Source organism: Microtus ochrogaster, chromosome 10 (genome assembly GCF_000317375.1).
Source record: "Microtus ochrogaster isolate Prairie Vole_2 chromosome 10, MicOch1.0, whole genome shotgun sequence".
NCBI classification, from domain to species: domain Eukaryota; kingdom Metazoa; phylum Chordata; class Mammalia; order Rodentia; family Cricetidae; genus Microtus; species Microtus ochrogaster.
Genome location: NC_022016.1, coordinates 64,014,861 through 64,032,551, shown reverse-complemented (window position 1 = coordinate 64,032,551; position 17,691 = coordinate 64,014,861). Strand labels below are relative to the sequence as shown.

Genomic DNA, 17,691 nt, shown 5'->3' with positions numbered 1-17,691 from the left:
GTGAATATGATCAAAATACATTGTATGAAATTGTCAAAGAACTGGTGAAAAATAAAATAAAATATCAGAAAAGAAAAAAGAAAGTGATAGTACAAATGCACGTAAAAACATTTTCACATAAAAATATCTGACTAAGATTGTATCTACAATATAGCTTTCAAAGCCTTAAAGCCCAGGGTTGAGGATTAAGTGATTAAGAGCACTTGCTGCTCTTCCAGGGACCCAGGTTCAGTTTCTGGCATCTACATGGGCACTCACAGACATCTGCAGTCCCAAGGGATCAGACCCTCTTCTGATCTCCACGCTGCACACATGTGGTGCACAGACAGGCAAAATAGGTATGCACATAATATAAAACAAATATCCAAAAACAAAACTTTAAAGCTCAAGAATTTAGAGAGAGAGAACTCATTGGCAAGATGGATAAATGACCTGAATAAACATTTCTCTGAAGAGCATATATGACTGACCAATAAGCATGTAAAAGAAAAGTGTGGCGGCTTGAAAGAAAATGGCCCCCGTGGGGAGTGTCACTATTAGGAGCTATGGCTTTGTTGGAGTTGGTGTGGCCTTGTGAAGGTGGGCTCTGAGGCCGCCTTTGCTAACGCTATCTATGTCTAGTGTGAAATGCAGCTGCTCATGCTGCCTGCAGAACAGGATGGAGAACTCTCAACTCCCTCTCCAGCACCATGTCTGCCTGCATACCGCCATGTCTGCCCATGAAGATAGTGGACTAAACCTCTGAAATTGTAAGCCACCCCCAATTAAATATTTTCCTTTGTAAGAATTGCCATGATCCAGCCAACATTGGGTCAAGTTCAGGGAGTCCTGCTGAGGAGAGGGAGGAGGGGTTGTAGGAGTCATAGGGGTCAGGGACTTCAGAGGAAAACCCACAGAAATGGCTAGCCCAATACAGAGGAGGAGTGGATGGGGGCATGGGGAGTGGAGAGAGGAAGGGAGGCTGTGGTTGGGATGTAAAATAAATTAATTAACTAATTTTTCAAAGAATTAAAATAAGAAATAATAATATTGAATTTTTTTTAAAAAAAAAAAAGTGTTGCTGTGATCATGGTGTTTCTTTACAGCAATAGAAACCCTAAGACAATACTCCTCATCAGTAGCCACTGGGAAAATGGAAATCAAAACCATAGAAAGATACCATTTCACACTCCCAAGGTGCTATGCTAGATTCTTCATACACTGCTGAAATAATGATTTACTTCCAGGAACATGGGTGACTCATGGGTTGCTCTACCACGAAAGTCCCACCCTAACTCAACCTTCTGCCTCTTATAAATCCTACCATCCCCAAGATCCTGTGCAGCTGGGTCAGGAGGGAATAGTGACCGAACTCGCAAATGAAGGACTAGAGAAACCCACACACACACAACCTCCTTCCACAGAAAGTGTTAGCAGCCTCATTATCCTGGACTTAGCTACTAACTACATAATAGTTACAACAGGATAATGCAGTTATAAAAGGGTAATTAGGTTATCCTAGACTTAGCATTGTCTGATTATTCTATGGACTTGCCTGTGGGCAAGGTCTTCCCAAATCACCATACCTGCTCTGCTTCAAGATGGCGATACTCAAGACAAACCTAAAGAAGACAGTTACACTCCACACATCCTCTCAGGTGAGCCTAGAAACGGTATGAGGCATATGGTGACATAATCCAAGCAATCAGGAAGCTGAGGCAGAAGGACTTGGAGTTCAAGGTCATCCTAATCTATACAACAAAACACTTCTTTTAAAAAAAAATGCTGGGTGGTAGTGACATACACCTTTAATCCCAACACTTGTGGAACAGAGGCAGATCTCTGAGTTCGAGACTAGCCTGGTCTATAGAGTGAATTCCAAAACAGCCAAGACTATACAAAGAAGCTCTGTCTTGAAAAACAAGGCAAAAATAATAATAATAAACCTCAAATCAAATTCTTAGGAAGAAAGTATTGTTGGCCTGTGTCTCAAATAAGAAAACCCAAGCTCAGAAAAGTATCAGTTCTGTATCCCAAGTCACATAAACTCTGCCAGGACAAATCAGGACTCAAACCCAGTTCTGTCGATTCTATTGCTACTGCCCTTCCCCCGTACTACCCCTGGTGCCAGGATCCCAGTATCGGGCCCTGGATTCTGTGTGCCCTATCTCCCCCCACTCCTGCCCTCTCCCAAGCCCCATGCTGCTGGTTGGGTTCAGACTTTCTGTTCATTTCCCTTGCCAGCCAGTCTGTGAACAAAAGCTAATCTTGGCAGAACAGCGACCTGGCTCCATTCCTTATGGGAAGGAAGTCCATTGCCAGAGAAGTACACTGTGTCTAAGGAAGCCCTGGAGGTCCTAGGGGAAGAGACAGAAAATGTTCTTCTCTGCAAATGGGTCAGGCCAGAGACTCCTGCCTACCTGTCTACCTACCAGGGACCCTTAGCGGGAGGAGGGGACAAGAAAAGCATGATCCTTGCATAGGAGCTCACGGCCAGATCCCTATGTCAAACAAACATCAGAACAAAGGGTCCAAGTAGACCAACAGTGGGAATTCAGGCACTCCATAGTGGGGGTAGTCAGAGCTCTGGTTTGTGCTGTAAGTTCATAGACCAATGTCTAACCCAGTCCTCACCCCTTCCCAGGGTAACACAGCAAGTTTAGAATGGTCTACTTACTCTCGTTCCCCTTCTGATCCTTAGCAACAGGAGGGCTGGGCTGGGAGACGGGGCTTTTCCTAGGAGAGAAGATTGTGGAAGGTGGGATGAAAAAGATGAGGGGAGGGTGGCGTCAGTTATCATTGTCATCTCACCTGACAGGTCAGGCCTTAGTGCAGGGCCACCTTCCTTGGCTGAGTCAGTCAGGCCAGAGGCGGGCTGGCGGGATACAGGCCAAATATTGCCAGAGTGGTGCTGTTCCTTCATAAAGAGAGGATGAGCTGCTCAGAGCTCAGCAAGAGTTTCAGGACCATGGCCAAGATGAGTGGTAAGCGGGGACCTCCTTCAGGTCTGGAAAAGACTGAGCAAAGAAGTGTTAGACACTGAGATAGGCATAGGTGCTGGAGGGGAGAGGGACGTGGGTCAACGGGTGGGGCATAGGTCTCCGCCGATTGGTCATATAAGAATAAAGAGAGTAAGAACTGAGACAGGGATTCAGCTTCAGCAGGACCTGGGGATGGACCAGGGGCATGAAAATGAGTTTAATGGAGAAGGATGTGGAGGATGGGTCTAAGGGTTGGGTCCGTTCAAATGAAAGAACGGAGGGGCCAAGAAACAAATCCTCAGGGGAAACTGTAAGGGCTGGAGACTGGAGAAGAAGGTTCAGGAAGATCTGTGGGGTGGGAGAGGGATGGAGGCTTAGGGGTTCTCTCCCTTGGCTTGGTGATGTTGCTCCTCTTTTCTAGTGAGCTGTCTGGGTGTTGGGAAGGGTCTAATGGACCTCCTTAGCTAGTGGTCCCTAAAAATCCTCTTCCTTTGAGGAGCTTCAGTTGCCTTGACATTGCAAAGACCAAACACAGGGGGCTCTCACAACTCAGTTTCTGGGGGAAGCTCAGAGTTACAGTCCTTGCCCGGTCCATGTCAGACAAGACTAGGTAACTGTGAAAGAGGAAATCAAGTCACTCAAGGTTCACTACGAGGTGGTCACCAACTATCTGAGCGATGAGTTCTAACCTTGATATCACACTAAATATCTGGGAGGCCTGGAGAAGTCAAAGATGAGGCTGGAGAAAACATAGGGACCGCATGTTTCCCCATAGGTCACTTCTCACTCCCCACTCAGGGACCTGAGCCTTCCTTCCTCTCTTGCACACTCGCCTTCTCACACGTACACACCCCTCCCTCCCTCTCGCTTGCTCACTCTCTCCCCTGCACAGCTTCACCTCCAGACCCCACACAAGCCTCCACCTTCTTGGACATCTCATCCTCCTCACTCACTCTCAAATCCAGCCCAACTCCCACTCCAGCTCAGTGCGTCTCACTTTCCCGTGGATTCATACACACTCAGAACAATCACACCGATCCACAAACGCATCCCTCACGTACAGCCATGAACTCTGCACTCATACAAAGTAAGAACAGACTACAACCACCCTCCTACCCACAAACTTGACAGCTATACACGACGCCAGTCCTTTACACACTCATAGGTAAGCACAACATCACACTCCCCATCAGCAGCAGATACACGTATAGTCAGCTGTGAACCTCCCACACCCACGAGCTTCCAGCATGCAAGCTGTGTTCACAATCACACATTAATCAGACAAATAACACTACGGTTCACGATGCCCTGCACAACACAGTCGCCTTCATATCGACGTAATGCCAAATATCCGGATCTCCAGCCACACACTTGCCAGGCTCTGCCCTCACCTTACTGCTCTTCACCCGCTCCCACAGTAAACTTATCCTGAGTAAACAGGTCCCAGAGTCTGGGCACCAGAAAGGCCACATTCTTGTTTTCTCTGCCCCCAGGGATCTTTATTTTGGGGATCCTGCTATCCATCTCCAACTGCCTTGCCTTCTACGAGGACCTTTTCAGGTGCTTCCAGGGCCCTGATTATGAGACCTTCCTCCTCATAGCTCAGAATGGGCTCCATGCCTCCCCACTGCCCAAGAGTGTGGTGGTAATAGGAGCTGGCTTAGCAGGCCTAACGGCAGCGAAAACCCTCCAAGATGCTGGTCACAAGGTAAGAAGATCTTGAAAGGCCTTAATCATAAGCCTCCAATTTGCCTCCTTGGGGAGAAAAGGAGTGAGCGGCCTGACAGGGAATGAGGCACAACTGCAGGTGCCTACCAGTCTCTGCCACCCCACCCCCGGCCCTTAATCATTGTCAACTGCCATTCATGTCCTTATGGAGCAAAGAGTGAAGACCATGCAAGGAGCATACAGTCCCAGTGAGGTTCTCCTGCGTGTTCATGGCCTTCAAGTCAGAGCCTACAGCTATTTGGAGGTGATAAGTGGGATAGGAAGAAAGAATGACAGCAGCTTCTCTGAACTCCAGGTCACCATCTTGGAGGCCAGTAACCACATCGGAGGTCGGGTGGTCACAGTCAGAAACAAGACAGAAGGCTGGTACTTCGAATTAGGACCAATGCGAATTCCAGAAAGCCACAGGTAAGTCCTGTACAAAAGAAGGAGCAAAGCGGGTATAGTGGGAATGAGGGGGAAGGCAGAGGGACCCTGCTGCCATCATGTCTAAGATCTTTCAGACTCACTGTGGCATGCGATCCAACCCAATAAGTCAGGGCTGATACTCAACTCCCACATCAGAGAGAAGACTGGGGTCACAGAAAGCCGTGGTCACAGGAAGTGGTAGATCCCAAACAGATAATTGCAATCATTGCTGCCAACTCATTAAACTGTAGCGTGTAAATATGGGCAGTTTCATATTTGTCAGTTATATCAAAGCAAGCTGAGAAATTATAACGTTACTATTAATATCTACCATTTATTGAGCACTAACTTTCTCTAGACCCTGTCTCCACAGACATTTCTCTTTTTCTTTTCCTGTTTGCATTTAATATAAATTGAACCCACGCTCACCCTCCAAACCATTGAAAACACAAACAACTGCATCAGCCCAAAGTAGGACTCATTAAATATGGCCTCCAATTTACCTAGAATTGCATGGTGGGATCTCAAATGCTGTATGAAACAAAAGACATCTGTCTATACTTTTGAGTACTATTAGCTGAGATTTCCAAAAGGGCCTTAATTCAATGAACTTCCCACCCTCCATAGCCCTGGGAGGTGGGGAGCTAATGCCCACAACATTAAATGAGATTACAATTGAACAAGTAGTTAGTTTGAGCTTCCTAGGCACCAGGTTACCCTAATTAGACCGGAATAGTTTCTAATAAGGGACCAGAAGGAACAAGAATGTTATTATGCCTGTCTCTGTCTCAAGGCTAACCCACACCTATGTCAAGAAGTTTGGCCTGAAGCTGAATAAGTTCATCCAGTATGATAACAACACCTGGTACCTATTCAATGGACAGCGTTATCGTGCCTGGGAAGTCGAAGCTAACCCGGAGATCTTGGGCTATCCCACGGACCCCACAGAGAAGAACAAAACTGCCCAAAACCTCTTCTACCAAGCAGTTATTAAGGTACCTGCTGCCTTTCCCAGCTGGGATCAAGAAGGAAAGGGGTGGTGCCTAAGGTTACACAGCAAATCAGTACCTGCACTCAGATCACCTGACCCCCACCCAACACTCTTATGATTGGTCCTTATGCCTTATCTCATCTGTTAATGATGTCACCACCCTCAACTCCACCCTCAACCCTTCTCTTCTGTCTCTGAGCAATCTAGAACACAGGACTCGGTCAGCAGCAGTGTAAAAAAAGGGGCAACTAGATTAGGCAGCCCTCGGTAGTGAATCAGCAGTCTTCCTAGATGACAGTGAAAGTCTTTACCTTAAAGCGTCTGTGCCTGTGTGTCTGTGTGCGTACGCATGTGCCTGTGCATGCGTGTATGTACATGTTTAGGTAAACATGGGTGCATGTGCATATTTGTGTCAAAGCCAATGGTCAACATCAGCTGTCTTCTTCAATTGCTTCCCACCTTATTTCATTTTATTTTGGGCAGAGTTTTTCATTGAACTGAGCTTACCAATTCTGCTAGAATGCTGACCAGCAAGCCCCAGGGATCTTGCTGTTTCTACCTTCACAATATTGGTGTTACAGTCATGTGATACCACACCACGACTTTCTAAAATTTTGATGTGTATTGGTGTTTGGCCCGGATGTATGTCTGTGTGAGGGTGTCAGGTCCCCTGGAACTGAAGTTACAGACAGGTGTGAGCTGCTATGTGTATGCTGGGATTTGAACCCAAGTCCTCTGAAAGAACACCCAGTACTCTTAACCACTGAGCCATCGCCCCAGCTCCAACACACCCTACTTTTACATGGATACTGGGGAATAGGGCTCAAGTCCTCAGTCTTGCACAGCAAGTGTTCTACCAACTGAATATTCACCTTAAATTTTCATCTTGAACAGGTCTTTTGTTTCAAGTCAGGTGTGGTAGTACAAGCTTTTAATCCCAGTACTTGGGAGATAGAAGCAGGAGGATCTAGAATTGAAGAACAGCCTCAGGTATACAGTGAGTTTGAAGCCAGCCCAGGCTGTGTAAGACCCTGTCTCAACAAAAGCACGAGTGTCTTTAAATGAAGGGACGGAGCAGTGTCCAGGAGCTCTGGGAACTGCCCCTTCCCGGCTTTTTCCAGCCTCTCCAGGGGACATCCCAAGAACCTGGTCTCTAATCTCAAAGCGTGTGAAGCCTCTGTCGCCCTGTGACCTTGTCAACAGCAGCCTAGATGTCCTGGTCACCTGGAAGCCCGGCTTGATGAATATCTCTCCTCCTTTCTGCAGATCAAACAAGATGTGAAGACATCCAACTGCAGCCATCTGATGTCCCTTTATGACTCTTATTCTACCAAGGTAAGTGAAACAAGAGGCGCCAGGAGATGGAGGTGGAGTGACGGCCTCTGTGCTCACCAAGGCCCTGGGGCAGTGTCCTGTCTACAGAATGCCTTTTTCCTACTGCCAAAACCTTTGTCTCCCTCAAGCCCCCATCTAACCCTGCTATAGCTTCCCTACATGCTAGACGCTCTAACCCATCCTTGCATCTATGCTGCCCCTCCGCGCAGGCTTATCTGGTGAGGGAAGGAAAGCTGAGCAAAGGAGCAACCAAGATGATCGGGGATTTGTTGAACGAGGACCCTGGATACCACAAGTCCCTCCTGGAGTCCCTAACGAGTCTTAACATCTTCTCCAGAACTGATGAGTAAGGCTGATTTGGGGCCAGGAAGAACCCAGTCCCTAGCACTGGTTGATTGGGTATTTCCCATATAGGGGGCAATCAAGTAACAGTGCCCGCGTGACACAGGGCTGTATATTCATGAAGGTGATGTGTATAAAGTGTCTCACAAGAGAGAGCAAGGGGATAGGTTCTTCCCTTTTCAGACCAGAGGAATGGCCAGTACTGGGATACACGACCTGCCAGTGTCTCCCGCCTCATCATCCCCTCTCTACCCCTGCAGATTTTCAGAGATCACCGGTGGCTTTGACCAACTCCCCAATGGCTTCAATGCTAGCCTGAAGCCTGGCACCATCCGTCTGAGATCCAGAGTAGAAGCAGTGGTGAGGAACGGGTCAAAGGTTGAAGTTTTGTACCGCACCGATGAGCCCATCTTCCCACTGCGCAAACTCACTGCTGACTACGTCATCAACTCAGCCTCCGCCAAGGCCACACGCCTCATCACCTTCCAGCCACCCCTGTCCCCAGACAAAGCACATGCCCTGCGCTCCGTGCATTATACCAGTGCCACCAAGGTGGTTTTCGTGTGCAACGAATGCTTCTGGGAACAGGATGGCATCCGGGGAGGCAACTCCATCACAGACCGGCCCTCGCGTTATATTATCTATCCCAGCCACAGCCTGCCAGGTGGCAAGGGCATGCTGCTGGCCTCTTACACTGTGGGCGATGATTCTTTCTTCTTCGCTGCCATGAAGCCCGACCAGGTGGTGAATATTATCCTGGATGATCTGGCTGCCGTGCACCACATACCCAAGGAGGAGCTAAAGCGCATGTGCCCAAAAGCAACGGTCAAGCACTGGGGGTCTCTAGACCCCCTCACCATTGGCGCCTTTGCTGAGTTCACACCCTACCAATTTGTGGACTATTTGAAGCAGCTCTCCCAGCCAGAGGGTCGCATCCACTTTGCTGGAGAGCACACCAGCCTGCCCCACGGCTGGATAGACACTGCCATCAAGTCTGGCCTCAGGGCTGCCAAGGACATTCAAGCCATGGTGGACGAGGAGGTTACTCAGGGACAGATGCCTCGCTAGAGGCCTTTTACCAACAATAGGGGTGTTTTTCCCCAAAAACAGTCTGCAGGGGAGTCTGGAAGAGGAGACTGGAAGATGAAAGGAGGCAGAAACCCAGGAGAGACGTCACCGCTGGTCTCTTGGTGCAGAAGGAGCAGAGCTGGGAAGCTGGCAAGAGACATTGCCCCTTTCCTGTCTCGCTCTCTGCCTAGCTCTCTACAGGAAACAACAGAGCTGGGGTGCAGGGGGGCTCGGGTGGGAGTCAAGGCTGGAGAATCCCAGAATCGGCCTTTAGCTTGAAGGAAATTGTCTCCTTCTGCAAAGCAGTAACAAACAAACAAACAAAAAAGAAAAGCTTCTGCGCCTGGCTTGTGTCACTTAAAACTAGAAGTTCCTAAACAAGCAGACAAACCCCAAGGTACTGGCACACTGATTGGCAGACTGACACACACGCTTACACCCACCACACATACAAACTCCATCACTGTGTGAAAAGGAGGGGGCCTTCTTAACCGCTTCTTTTCTGCTGTGCGTTAGTGGGATCTCAGCTACCCTGAGAGACTCTCTCCCCCTCACCAGGCAGACCCCCTACCCATAGCAACCACAGTTGACACACAGTCCTGAGGGGACCCCATGCTCATTACAACTCCCTCTCCATCCATCCCCTCACCAAAACCCACCTGACTTTACCAAACCAGCCTATGTCGTCATCCTTCCTCAAACATTCCATCCACCCCTCCCCAACTCTAAGGTCCTCTCTCCTCTGAGCCACAATTCTTCTCTTCTAGAATGCCAAATGAACCGAAGACCTTACTGAGATTGTGTCCCCAGCCAGATCGGAAGACCCCCTAAGGGCTGAGATTACATATTTTATGGTGTGTGTGTGTGTGTGTGTGTGTGTGCGCGCGCGCGCGCGCGCGCGCGCCATGCCCACATGCTATTTCCTTTTGCCTGCCAATACTTACTAAATAAGTCGTACACCTGGCACCATATGGTACCTGGCTGAGAAGCAGAAACACAGAGAGTATGAAACTGAAAATCAACCCCCCTCTGCCTGCCTCGCTATGTGGTCAGAGATCAATTCCCAAAACCGACTCGATTTTTGTTGCAAATTTTTAGAAACCAAGAGTTATTCCTTGGTCTTGGGGGATCGACTAAGTTAAAAGGAAAGGTAAACTGAGTCACAAGCACTCCTCATTTGACAGACTCCAGAGGACCCAGGAGGACGCATAATGACATGCTGGCTGGGGTTTTGTGGAGGACTGGCATAAGATATGGGAGGGAAGAGGAGGGAAAGAAAATTCACGTTTTCTACTGCAACATGGCCCATTGTCAAATCTAGACATCTCTTCTTGAATACCCAACTGTGACTGACAGTAGGACGCTTTTAGTTCCAAGTGACAGAAATCAAACTGGGGCTTTCGGGGTATGTGTCCCTTGTCCAGAAGTCCAGGATGAAGCTGCGTTTATCAGAGTGACTAGGCTCCAGACTGGAAAAAATGATGCTAAGGGCCCATAGTCTAGATCATAGTGGACCCTGCCCTCTTCTCTGTTACAGACGCACACCTGTGCTATGAGATATACAAAGACTCAAAAGAATGGGCTCTCTGGCAGTGTAAACAATCAGAAGACACACACTTGGTTAAGCTGTTAATGCAAGCAAGTCAGGTACTCTTTGGGTCCTGGAAATACAGTCAACTACCATTCCCAGGGTTAAGCTGCTGTACCTGGATATAGGGGTATCTTGGTGACATTAAACAGTCGCCTTCCCTTGGAGGTTAGCCCAGGGTGAGCTTAGACTGACCCCTTTTACAACTGTTAGGGTTGGAGGTGGAACTTAGTGTTTGATTAGTTCCAATCTCAACATAATATAGGGGTTTGGGGGTCTAGGCGTAGCCAGCAGTCTCTATCTCTGTCTGGCTAAGAATGGTAAAGAAACAAATGCCCTCCATCTAGGATACCAAATTCCAAGGGACTGGCTTCTGCTGCTCCTTGGCTTTTAGTCTCAAGGTTACTGAGGGAGTTCCTGGGCAAATTTGATGCTTAGGGCTTACATTTACCACCTTGGAGGGGTCGAATCTCCAGGTTGCCAAGTTGGGCTGGTTCAGGCCAATGGGCCCATGGAGCCCAATGGGCCAGATGACCCTAGCAGCAAGTTTCTTTTCAATAGTAAATTGCTGTTGTCTGGGTTTGGACCATTCATATATAACCTGACTCCCCAGGTTCTGCCAGTTTCCCAATAATGGGCTTCCTGTCAAGCCCTAACCTTTATGGAAATGGGATTGCGTTGTCTCTGGCCACAGGTAGGTGATAGATTTCTCTTTAGGACTACGAAGGGATCAGTGTACCCCCAGGAGAACTTGGTTTTGCAACTCCACTGAGCACAATAGTATTCTCCTGGCTTCTGGCAGCTGAGAGGCATAGGGCACCAGTCAGGCAAGCAGGGTACTAGATAGATGGGGGCTCCTTCTCTTCCCCAGTGGATCCACAGCCCTAAAAGTGAGTGAGCCATGCCCCAGGAGCCTCTGTCTGTAATAACTTACCTGGAAGGTGGGTTGGGTCTCTGTAGATAGATTGGCTATGAGGTCCCCAGTCCTAGGCCTTCTTAATTCCCATACCCAAGGTCCTGGCTTATGGGGGTTTGGAGCCTTTCCCACAGGGAAACAAAGAAGACAAAATAGGTTCCTTGTCAGTCGTCTCTTTAGGGGGTCAGAGAATGTAGTGGTAACCCATCTGTGGGTGTCTTCTGGAGCCTCCTTCAGCTGGGTATGCAGGATCCATGGGTGACCAGTGACCTTCACAGCTGTGGGGGAGGACCACAGGGCATGGGCCAGGATCCTCTTTACTCACACAAGGTCCCCAGACTTAAACTTGTGGGCAGGCTCAGACTTGGAAAAAGTCTCAGTCTCTTGAGTTGTCTGATGAATAGTCCTCTGAGTCTGTTGCAGGGGCTGTAAGGACTTGAGGAGGGGGTGGTTAGTAATATCTGTCTTATGACTAGCTTAAGGGGGAAAGAGGCATCCTCCCAAATGATTTCAAATAGGGTGATGGGGACCCTTAGAAGAGTATATAAGTCTTTTTAAGGTCCTAGCCATCCTTTCTACCTGCCCTGAACTTGATTTCCAATCAACATTTAGGACTTTTGCCAGATTTGGGGAAAGTTTGACCATGAGGGCCAGGCCGTTGCTGGACCTCAGGGAGAAGGGCAACCCAAATCTAGAAACGAACTCTTGGAGGAGTTTCTTGTTGACCACTGAGGCTGTTTCCATTCAGGTAGGATAGGCTTCCACCCATCCAGAGAAGGCAGCTAAGACAACCAAGAAGCATGCTTATATATAAGAACCATGGGTAAATTGCACTTCCCAAACCATGATTAATAAAGACTCAGAGAGAAATTGGAGTTCAACCTGAAGGTCAGAAAAGCAAACAGCGAGCTACTGGCTCTTACCTCTACTTCAGTCCGAAATGGCAATCCTGCCTCCAGGAATCTCAGAATGAGACTGAGGCTGAGCACTGTCTCCTCCCATCTTATATTCCTCTCTAGGGTTGGGATTAAAGGCATGCACCACTGGGATTAAAGGCATGCACCGACCAGTTTCTATGGTAACTAGTGTGGCTACTGAGATTAAAGGTGTCATACTGCCTGGTCTGTAAGGCTGACCAGTGGGGCTGTTTTACTCTCTGATCTTGAGGCAAGCTTTATTTACTAAAATACAAATGAAATGCTATTTCCCAGTGTTCTCCAGAAGTGCTTTGTTGGGTGTAGATTTCTCCCAGCACTTTTTTTTCCTCCTTTGTGGTTCACTTGTGCACAAACGGTATGTCAAAACGCCATGTCTTCAACAAGATTGTCTAGTTGAGGAATATAATATATGGGCCTGAGTAACTCAACAGTTTTTGATGCCCCCTAATGGGTGGCCTGGTAAAGTCTGACAACCACTTTTCTTCTGAGAGCAGCGGTGAACTGGGGTCTCCGATTCTGTAAAAATCCTCCACTCATTTGTGTCCTGTTTGACATCTCTTCCCGCCATCCGGCCTCTTCCCAGGTATAATCTGGGCATTGGAGCAATTCAGGTTCAGACAAGGCGACCATGATCTGGAGAGGCCCCATTAGTTCTAGAGCCGCCTTCTGGGTGCTAAGTCTGCTGCTCTGTGTCCTTGGGCCTCAGAGATTTCCCTTTTGGAGGACCTTAGCAATGGGCAACAGCTACCTCTCTTGGCAGCCGTAGGGCCTCTAGTAGGGCCAGCATTTCTTCTTCGTTTTTAATTTCCTTCCCAACTAAGGTGAGGCGTGCCTACTCTCCCTGTAGAGGGCACTATGGACATGGGCTATGGCAAATGCATGCCGACTGTATACCCAATGACGACTTTGCCCTCTCCCGGTGAAGCACATGGGATAATGCCAAGAGCTCCGTGCTTTGTGCTGATGTCCCTTGGCTGAGAGCCTGGGTCCATACTATCCTGTCCACGGTGATAGCTGCAGCCTAGCATCCCTGATTCCATCTTGAATAAAGCTGTTCCCATCAGTATACCTTACCTCTTTGGCTTTTTGCAGGGGGACATCTGTTTGTTCAGGTCTGACTGACTGGATCACATTGGTCACCCCAATGCCATTGTAAAGGGGGCCCACTGGGTTATCATCTGGCAGTAGGTTAACTGGGTTGATGGCTGAAGTTTTAAAGATTTTGATAGTAGGCTAGTCTACAAGAAGCGCTTGGCCATTATTTGGTCATTGGATGTCCACCTGTCTGGGGTCTCCCTCAAGGGTGCTTCTACAGAGTGTGGGGTGGTTAGGAACAGTTCCTAGCTAAAAGCTGGTCTGTCAGCTTCTTTTACTAGCATGGTCGTGGTAGCCAGTTGGCAGAAACAGAATCAAGTCTTTTGGATAAGTAGGCCATGGCCTCTCCCATGGTCCCGGTGCTTGGGTAAGGACACCCTTTGCAGTCATTGACACGGGACAAGTGTCCTTCTCCCTCCTCTTTCGTGGTGTTCTGGGCTTCCCCCATGGGATCTCTTTCCTTAGTCTCCCTACTTAGTGTTTGCATCCCTACTCAGGGCAATCTTTTGTCTGCTTCTTCTACTGAGTCACGGTTATTATGAGCCTCTGAGCAATCTCCAGCATTTGGGACCTATTCATACCCTCAACTCCTTCTACCTTCTGAAGTTTCTCCTTTTTCAATTTGTATTTCATGTGCATTGGTGTTTTGCCTGCATGTATGTCTGTGTGGCGGTGTTGGGTTCCCTAGAACTATACTTACAGACAGTTGTGAGTTGCCATGTAGGTACTGGGGAATTGAATCTGGGTCCTCTGGAAGAACAGCCAGTGCTCTTAATAGTTGAGCCATCTCTCCAGTTGAAGTTCCTTTCAAATATTTGGGTCTGACTGTACAACAAATACAATAGTGGTTGCTTGTTTGGTGTTTTGGTTTTGTTTGGTTCTGGTTTTGGTGTGTCTGGGTCTTCAGGGGTGAACACTGGGTAAGCCTCACAAAAGTGCTCCAGGAACCAGAGGTGATTTTCAAGGCTCTCGAATCACCTTGCTCATCTTAGAAACAAATCAGTGGGTTTTCAATTCCCCTAAAAGGGCATGGTGAAAATTGTCCAAGGCCTCCTTACCTTGGTCAGTGTTGGGGTCCCTCCCAGTCAGGCTGGGCGAAGGGGAATATCCACTCTATCTGGGCTGCACTGTCAGGCAGGAATTCCTGCCTAGGCCCAGGACAGCCTTCCTACTCTCAAGCTGGATTCTGTCCCACTCTTTGGCCATAAAGAGATGTCCAAGAGCTTTTGGCAATCATCCCAATTAGCCTGGTGGGTGTAAAAGACTGTCTCCAGGCAATTAATGAGAGCCTGGAGTTTTTAGAGAATGATGAACTCTGAGTTTTCTAATTGTACCAATCACCGGTTGAGAAGGAGACAAAAAACCATGAAAGGGAATGGTGGGGAACCTCCAGGTCTTGGGCCCTCTGGAGGCACCTTCTTTAGGGAGAGGGTAGAGGTTGCCTCTGGCCCAAGGCCGTTCCTCCCAGAGCCACTCCGAGTGTATGGATGCGAAGAGAGGAGAGGGAGCCCAGGGTAGGAAAAACTACCTCCTCCTGCAACCCCAGAACAGCTGGAGGAACTGTTTCCCTCTTCCTGGTACCTCTGTCACCAGCGTGGGCACAGGAGGAAGCAAAGGGAGTGTGGGGTCTGGGAGCCCTTTCCCCTTCCCTGTGAATGCTCCACAACCACACGGATGGCAGAAGACAGATGGCAGAAGGGTCATTATGGATGCATTGAGGGGCCAGACTGTGAAGGGCCAGGTCCCTTCCCACCTCCACATGAGGACCTGGGCAGGGGACCATGAGCAGGGGTGCAGAGAAAGAAGCAGCAAGTGGGGCACAGAGGCACTCTTAGGGTAAAGACAAGGGAGACACGGACGTGAGGCAGGGAGCAGAGCAAAGACAAGAACCTGGGCAGCAATGGAGAAGCAGTCAGAGACAGGAACGAGCACAGCAGGAGTGGGAGCAGAAGGACGAGCTTCACACTGGTGGTGAAGGGAAGCTGCGGGGACCATTTAACCAACCCTGGTCATGACCCAGGAATTGGGGAGTAAATTTCCTCCAGTGTGGCTGAGAGAACAGGTACAGAATTGGGGTTTCTCTGGTTGACCTGGATGAGCCAAAAGGATTCAGGTCCTCAGCAAGGGGACACAGGTCTTCAACCAGGGGTGTGGATCTCACACCAGAGAAAGTCACCCATCAATATATCAGTCCTAGACTGTAAAACCCTCCTTGAAGTGTTTTAACACACACGTCAAGGGGTGGCTTGAGACTGCTCACTCCCCCTCCCTCTTTAGATGTGTCTCTCGAACCAAAGAACTGGCAGAAACACACTGAGGCACACAGACATGCAACAATTAAGACGACTAGGGATGGCCACCACACATACAGGACCCAGGGGATCCAGTGATGTCTCTCAGGATCCCAGACACTGGAATTAGGAGTGCATATAGATTTTCCTATATGTCTTATTTAGAAGATGCCATAATCAGACTCACCTCTGGAAGGGACAGATTCAGATGATTTTCTGTAGTTTCCCACATAGGGTGGAGGTGTCAGAAGTCTCTAGATTGACCGAAGAAGAGCTAGCAGACATTCCTGGGGCCCTGGAACTTCTCAGGATGTTGTACCCCCTAAGAACTATCAGTTCTCAGTGCTCAGCCCAAGGAATTCAAGAGCCCTAGTGTCCTGACTGCTCAGTCTCTAGTAATCAAAGAAAGTCTGTATTGCTACCTGGCAGCTGCAGGAGGACCTTGCCCAAATCATGCAGCCCCAAGCCTCGTTGTTCTTTGTATTTTATGCACAAAATCCACCTCCTGGCTGACACATTCCAGTTAGCAAGAACAGTTGGGGAAAACCAAAACTAAAGAAGCCAAAAAGCAAGGCTAGTACATTTAGGGACTTTTCTGAATCTTGGCACTATGACTAGGACTTTGATGGGTTATCCTGGATCTTGGCACTATGGCTAGGTCTTTTATGGTTTAGTTTTCTGTTCCCTTTTTGTTGGGTTTTGGGGTTCTATGCTGAGTTCTAAGGTCAAACTGGTGCCACCAACATGGTGTCAGTCTGCTAAGACCTGAGGGTCTGTTACAGGCAGCCCCAGTGGTTACCAAAGACAAGGGATGAAACAGTTTTAAATATTGTGGGTAGATGAAAGCAACAGATACACAACACAGACTGCATCTCCGCTGGATCCCAGGGCAGAGCCACGGAAATCAGCTGAGCCACTCCAGGGCTTGAGGGAGCCAGCTCCCTTGGGTTTCCAAGGTCAGCCAGTTCACCATAGTCAGGGCCACAATGTCCCTGGAAAAACAGAAGCCAAATAAATGATACACTATGATCTGACCCACAGAGAAAGGAATGTAGGAGGACTTTTCTGCCCCACCAGCCAACTCACAAATAACCACACAGCGACTTATTATTAATTATAAATGCTTGGCTGATAGCTTAGGTTTGTTACTAGCTAACTCTTTTAACTTAAATTAAACCATATTTCTTGTCTAATCTCTACCACGCGGCAGTACATTTTTTTCAGCTTGGCATTTTCATCTCCTGCTTCCTCTGCATCTCCTAGAACCTCCTATCCTTCTTCCTCTCACTCTCTTTCTGTCTGCAAGTCCCACCTAACCTCTACCTGCCTAGCTATTGGCCATTTAGCCCTTTATTAAATCAATTGGAGTAATACATATTCACAGTATACAAAAGGATTATTCTACAGCAAAGGAATCTTTTTCAAATTATGTCTTGGGCTATTCAGATTTGGCGAGCCCTCACCTACAAGGTCATGTCAAAGGCACTCTTTCCTTAAGATGTTCAAGCTTGTGTCTGGTAGGAATTCTGATTCAGTAGAGTTCAGCACAAGAAAGGAGCAGAAGGCAGGACCAGGAGAGCGGAAGGACCCTGGGGAAGATCATGTATCACCCGAACTTCCTAATAATTCATAGTGTCCAGCAGAAACGGGGCAGGAAGAAGTACAGGTACAGACCTGAGCAGCAAGATGGTCAATTTTTCTCCACCCACTGGACATAAATATGAGGGGCCCCCAAAAGCACAGAATCAGCTGTGCAAAGAAGAAAGAAGAGGAGGCGGGGCGGGGAGACCGGACAGCAGAGCACTAATTCAGCCAACTACTTGGATGCAAATGACTCTGGCATTTGTATGAAAACTCGGTGGCCGCAGGGACTCTCACAGGGACACAGACCTGCCGTGTTATGGGGTCCTTGAATACCAGCCTCCACACTCCCACAGGGTCCAGCTTAGATAAGGTATGCCAGGCAAAAGCTGCCTGGGGAAAGGGGTCAGAGGGTAAAACAAACTGACTGACTTGAGCACACTCCTCCTG

The 17,691-nt window shown here is 48.4% G+C and overlaps 2 protein-coding genes across 2 annotated transcripts in view; one reads left to right on the top strand and one right to left on the bottom strand.

The window, feature by feature from the left end:
• Window positions 1-15,995, bottom strand: part of LOC101999158 (olfactory receptor 2A12-like) — a 77,996-nt gene extending 62,001 nt beyond the window's left edge. The window contains exon 1 of the mRNA XM_005353350.3: window positions 15,848-15,995. The gene's annotated coding sequence lies outside the window, so the exon portion shown is untranslated. The remainder of the gene's footprint in view (window positions 1-15,847) is intronic.
• Window positions 2,948-8,978, top strand: LOC101980522 (L-amino-acid oxidase-like). Its single transcript, XM_005353423.2, has 7 exons — window positions 2,948-2,963; window positions 4,454-4,668; window positions 4,984-5,096; window positions 5,890-6,091; window positions 7,354-7,422; window positions 7,632-7,768; window positions 8,025-8,978. The coding sequence occupies exons 1-7, from the start codon at window positions 2,948-2,950 to the stop codon at window positions 8,830-8,832; spliced, it is 1,560 nt and encodes a 519-aa protein (XP_005353480.2). The 3' UTR covers window positions 8,833-8,978.
• Window positions 15,996-17,691: the final 1,696 nt, after the last annotated feature.

Coding starts and splice junctions, on each gene's coding strand:
- LOC101980522 (XM_005353423.2), top strand. Junction 6,092..7,353: donor TCTACCAAGCAGTTATTAAG/GTACCTGCTGCC, acceptor TCCTTTCTGCAG/ATCAAACAAGATGTGAAGAC. Junction 7,423..7,631: donor ATGACTCTTATTCTACCAAG/GTAAGTGAAACA, acceptor CCCTCCGCGCAG/GCTTATCTGGTGAGGGAAGG.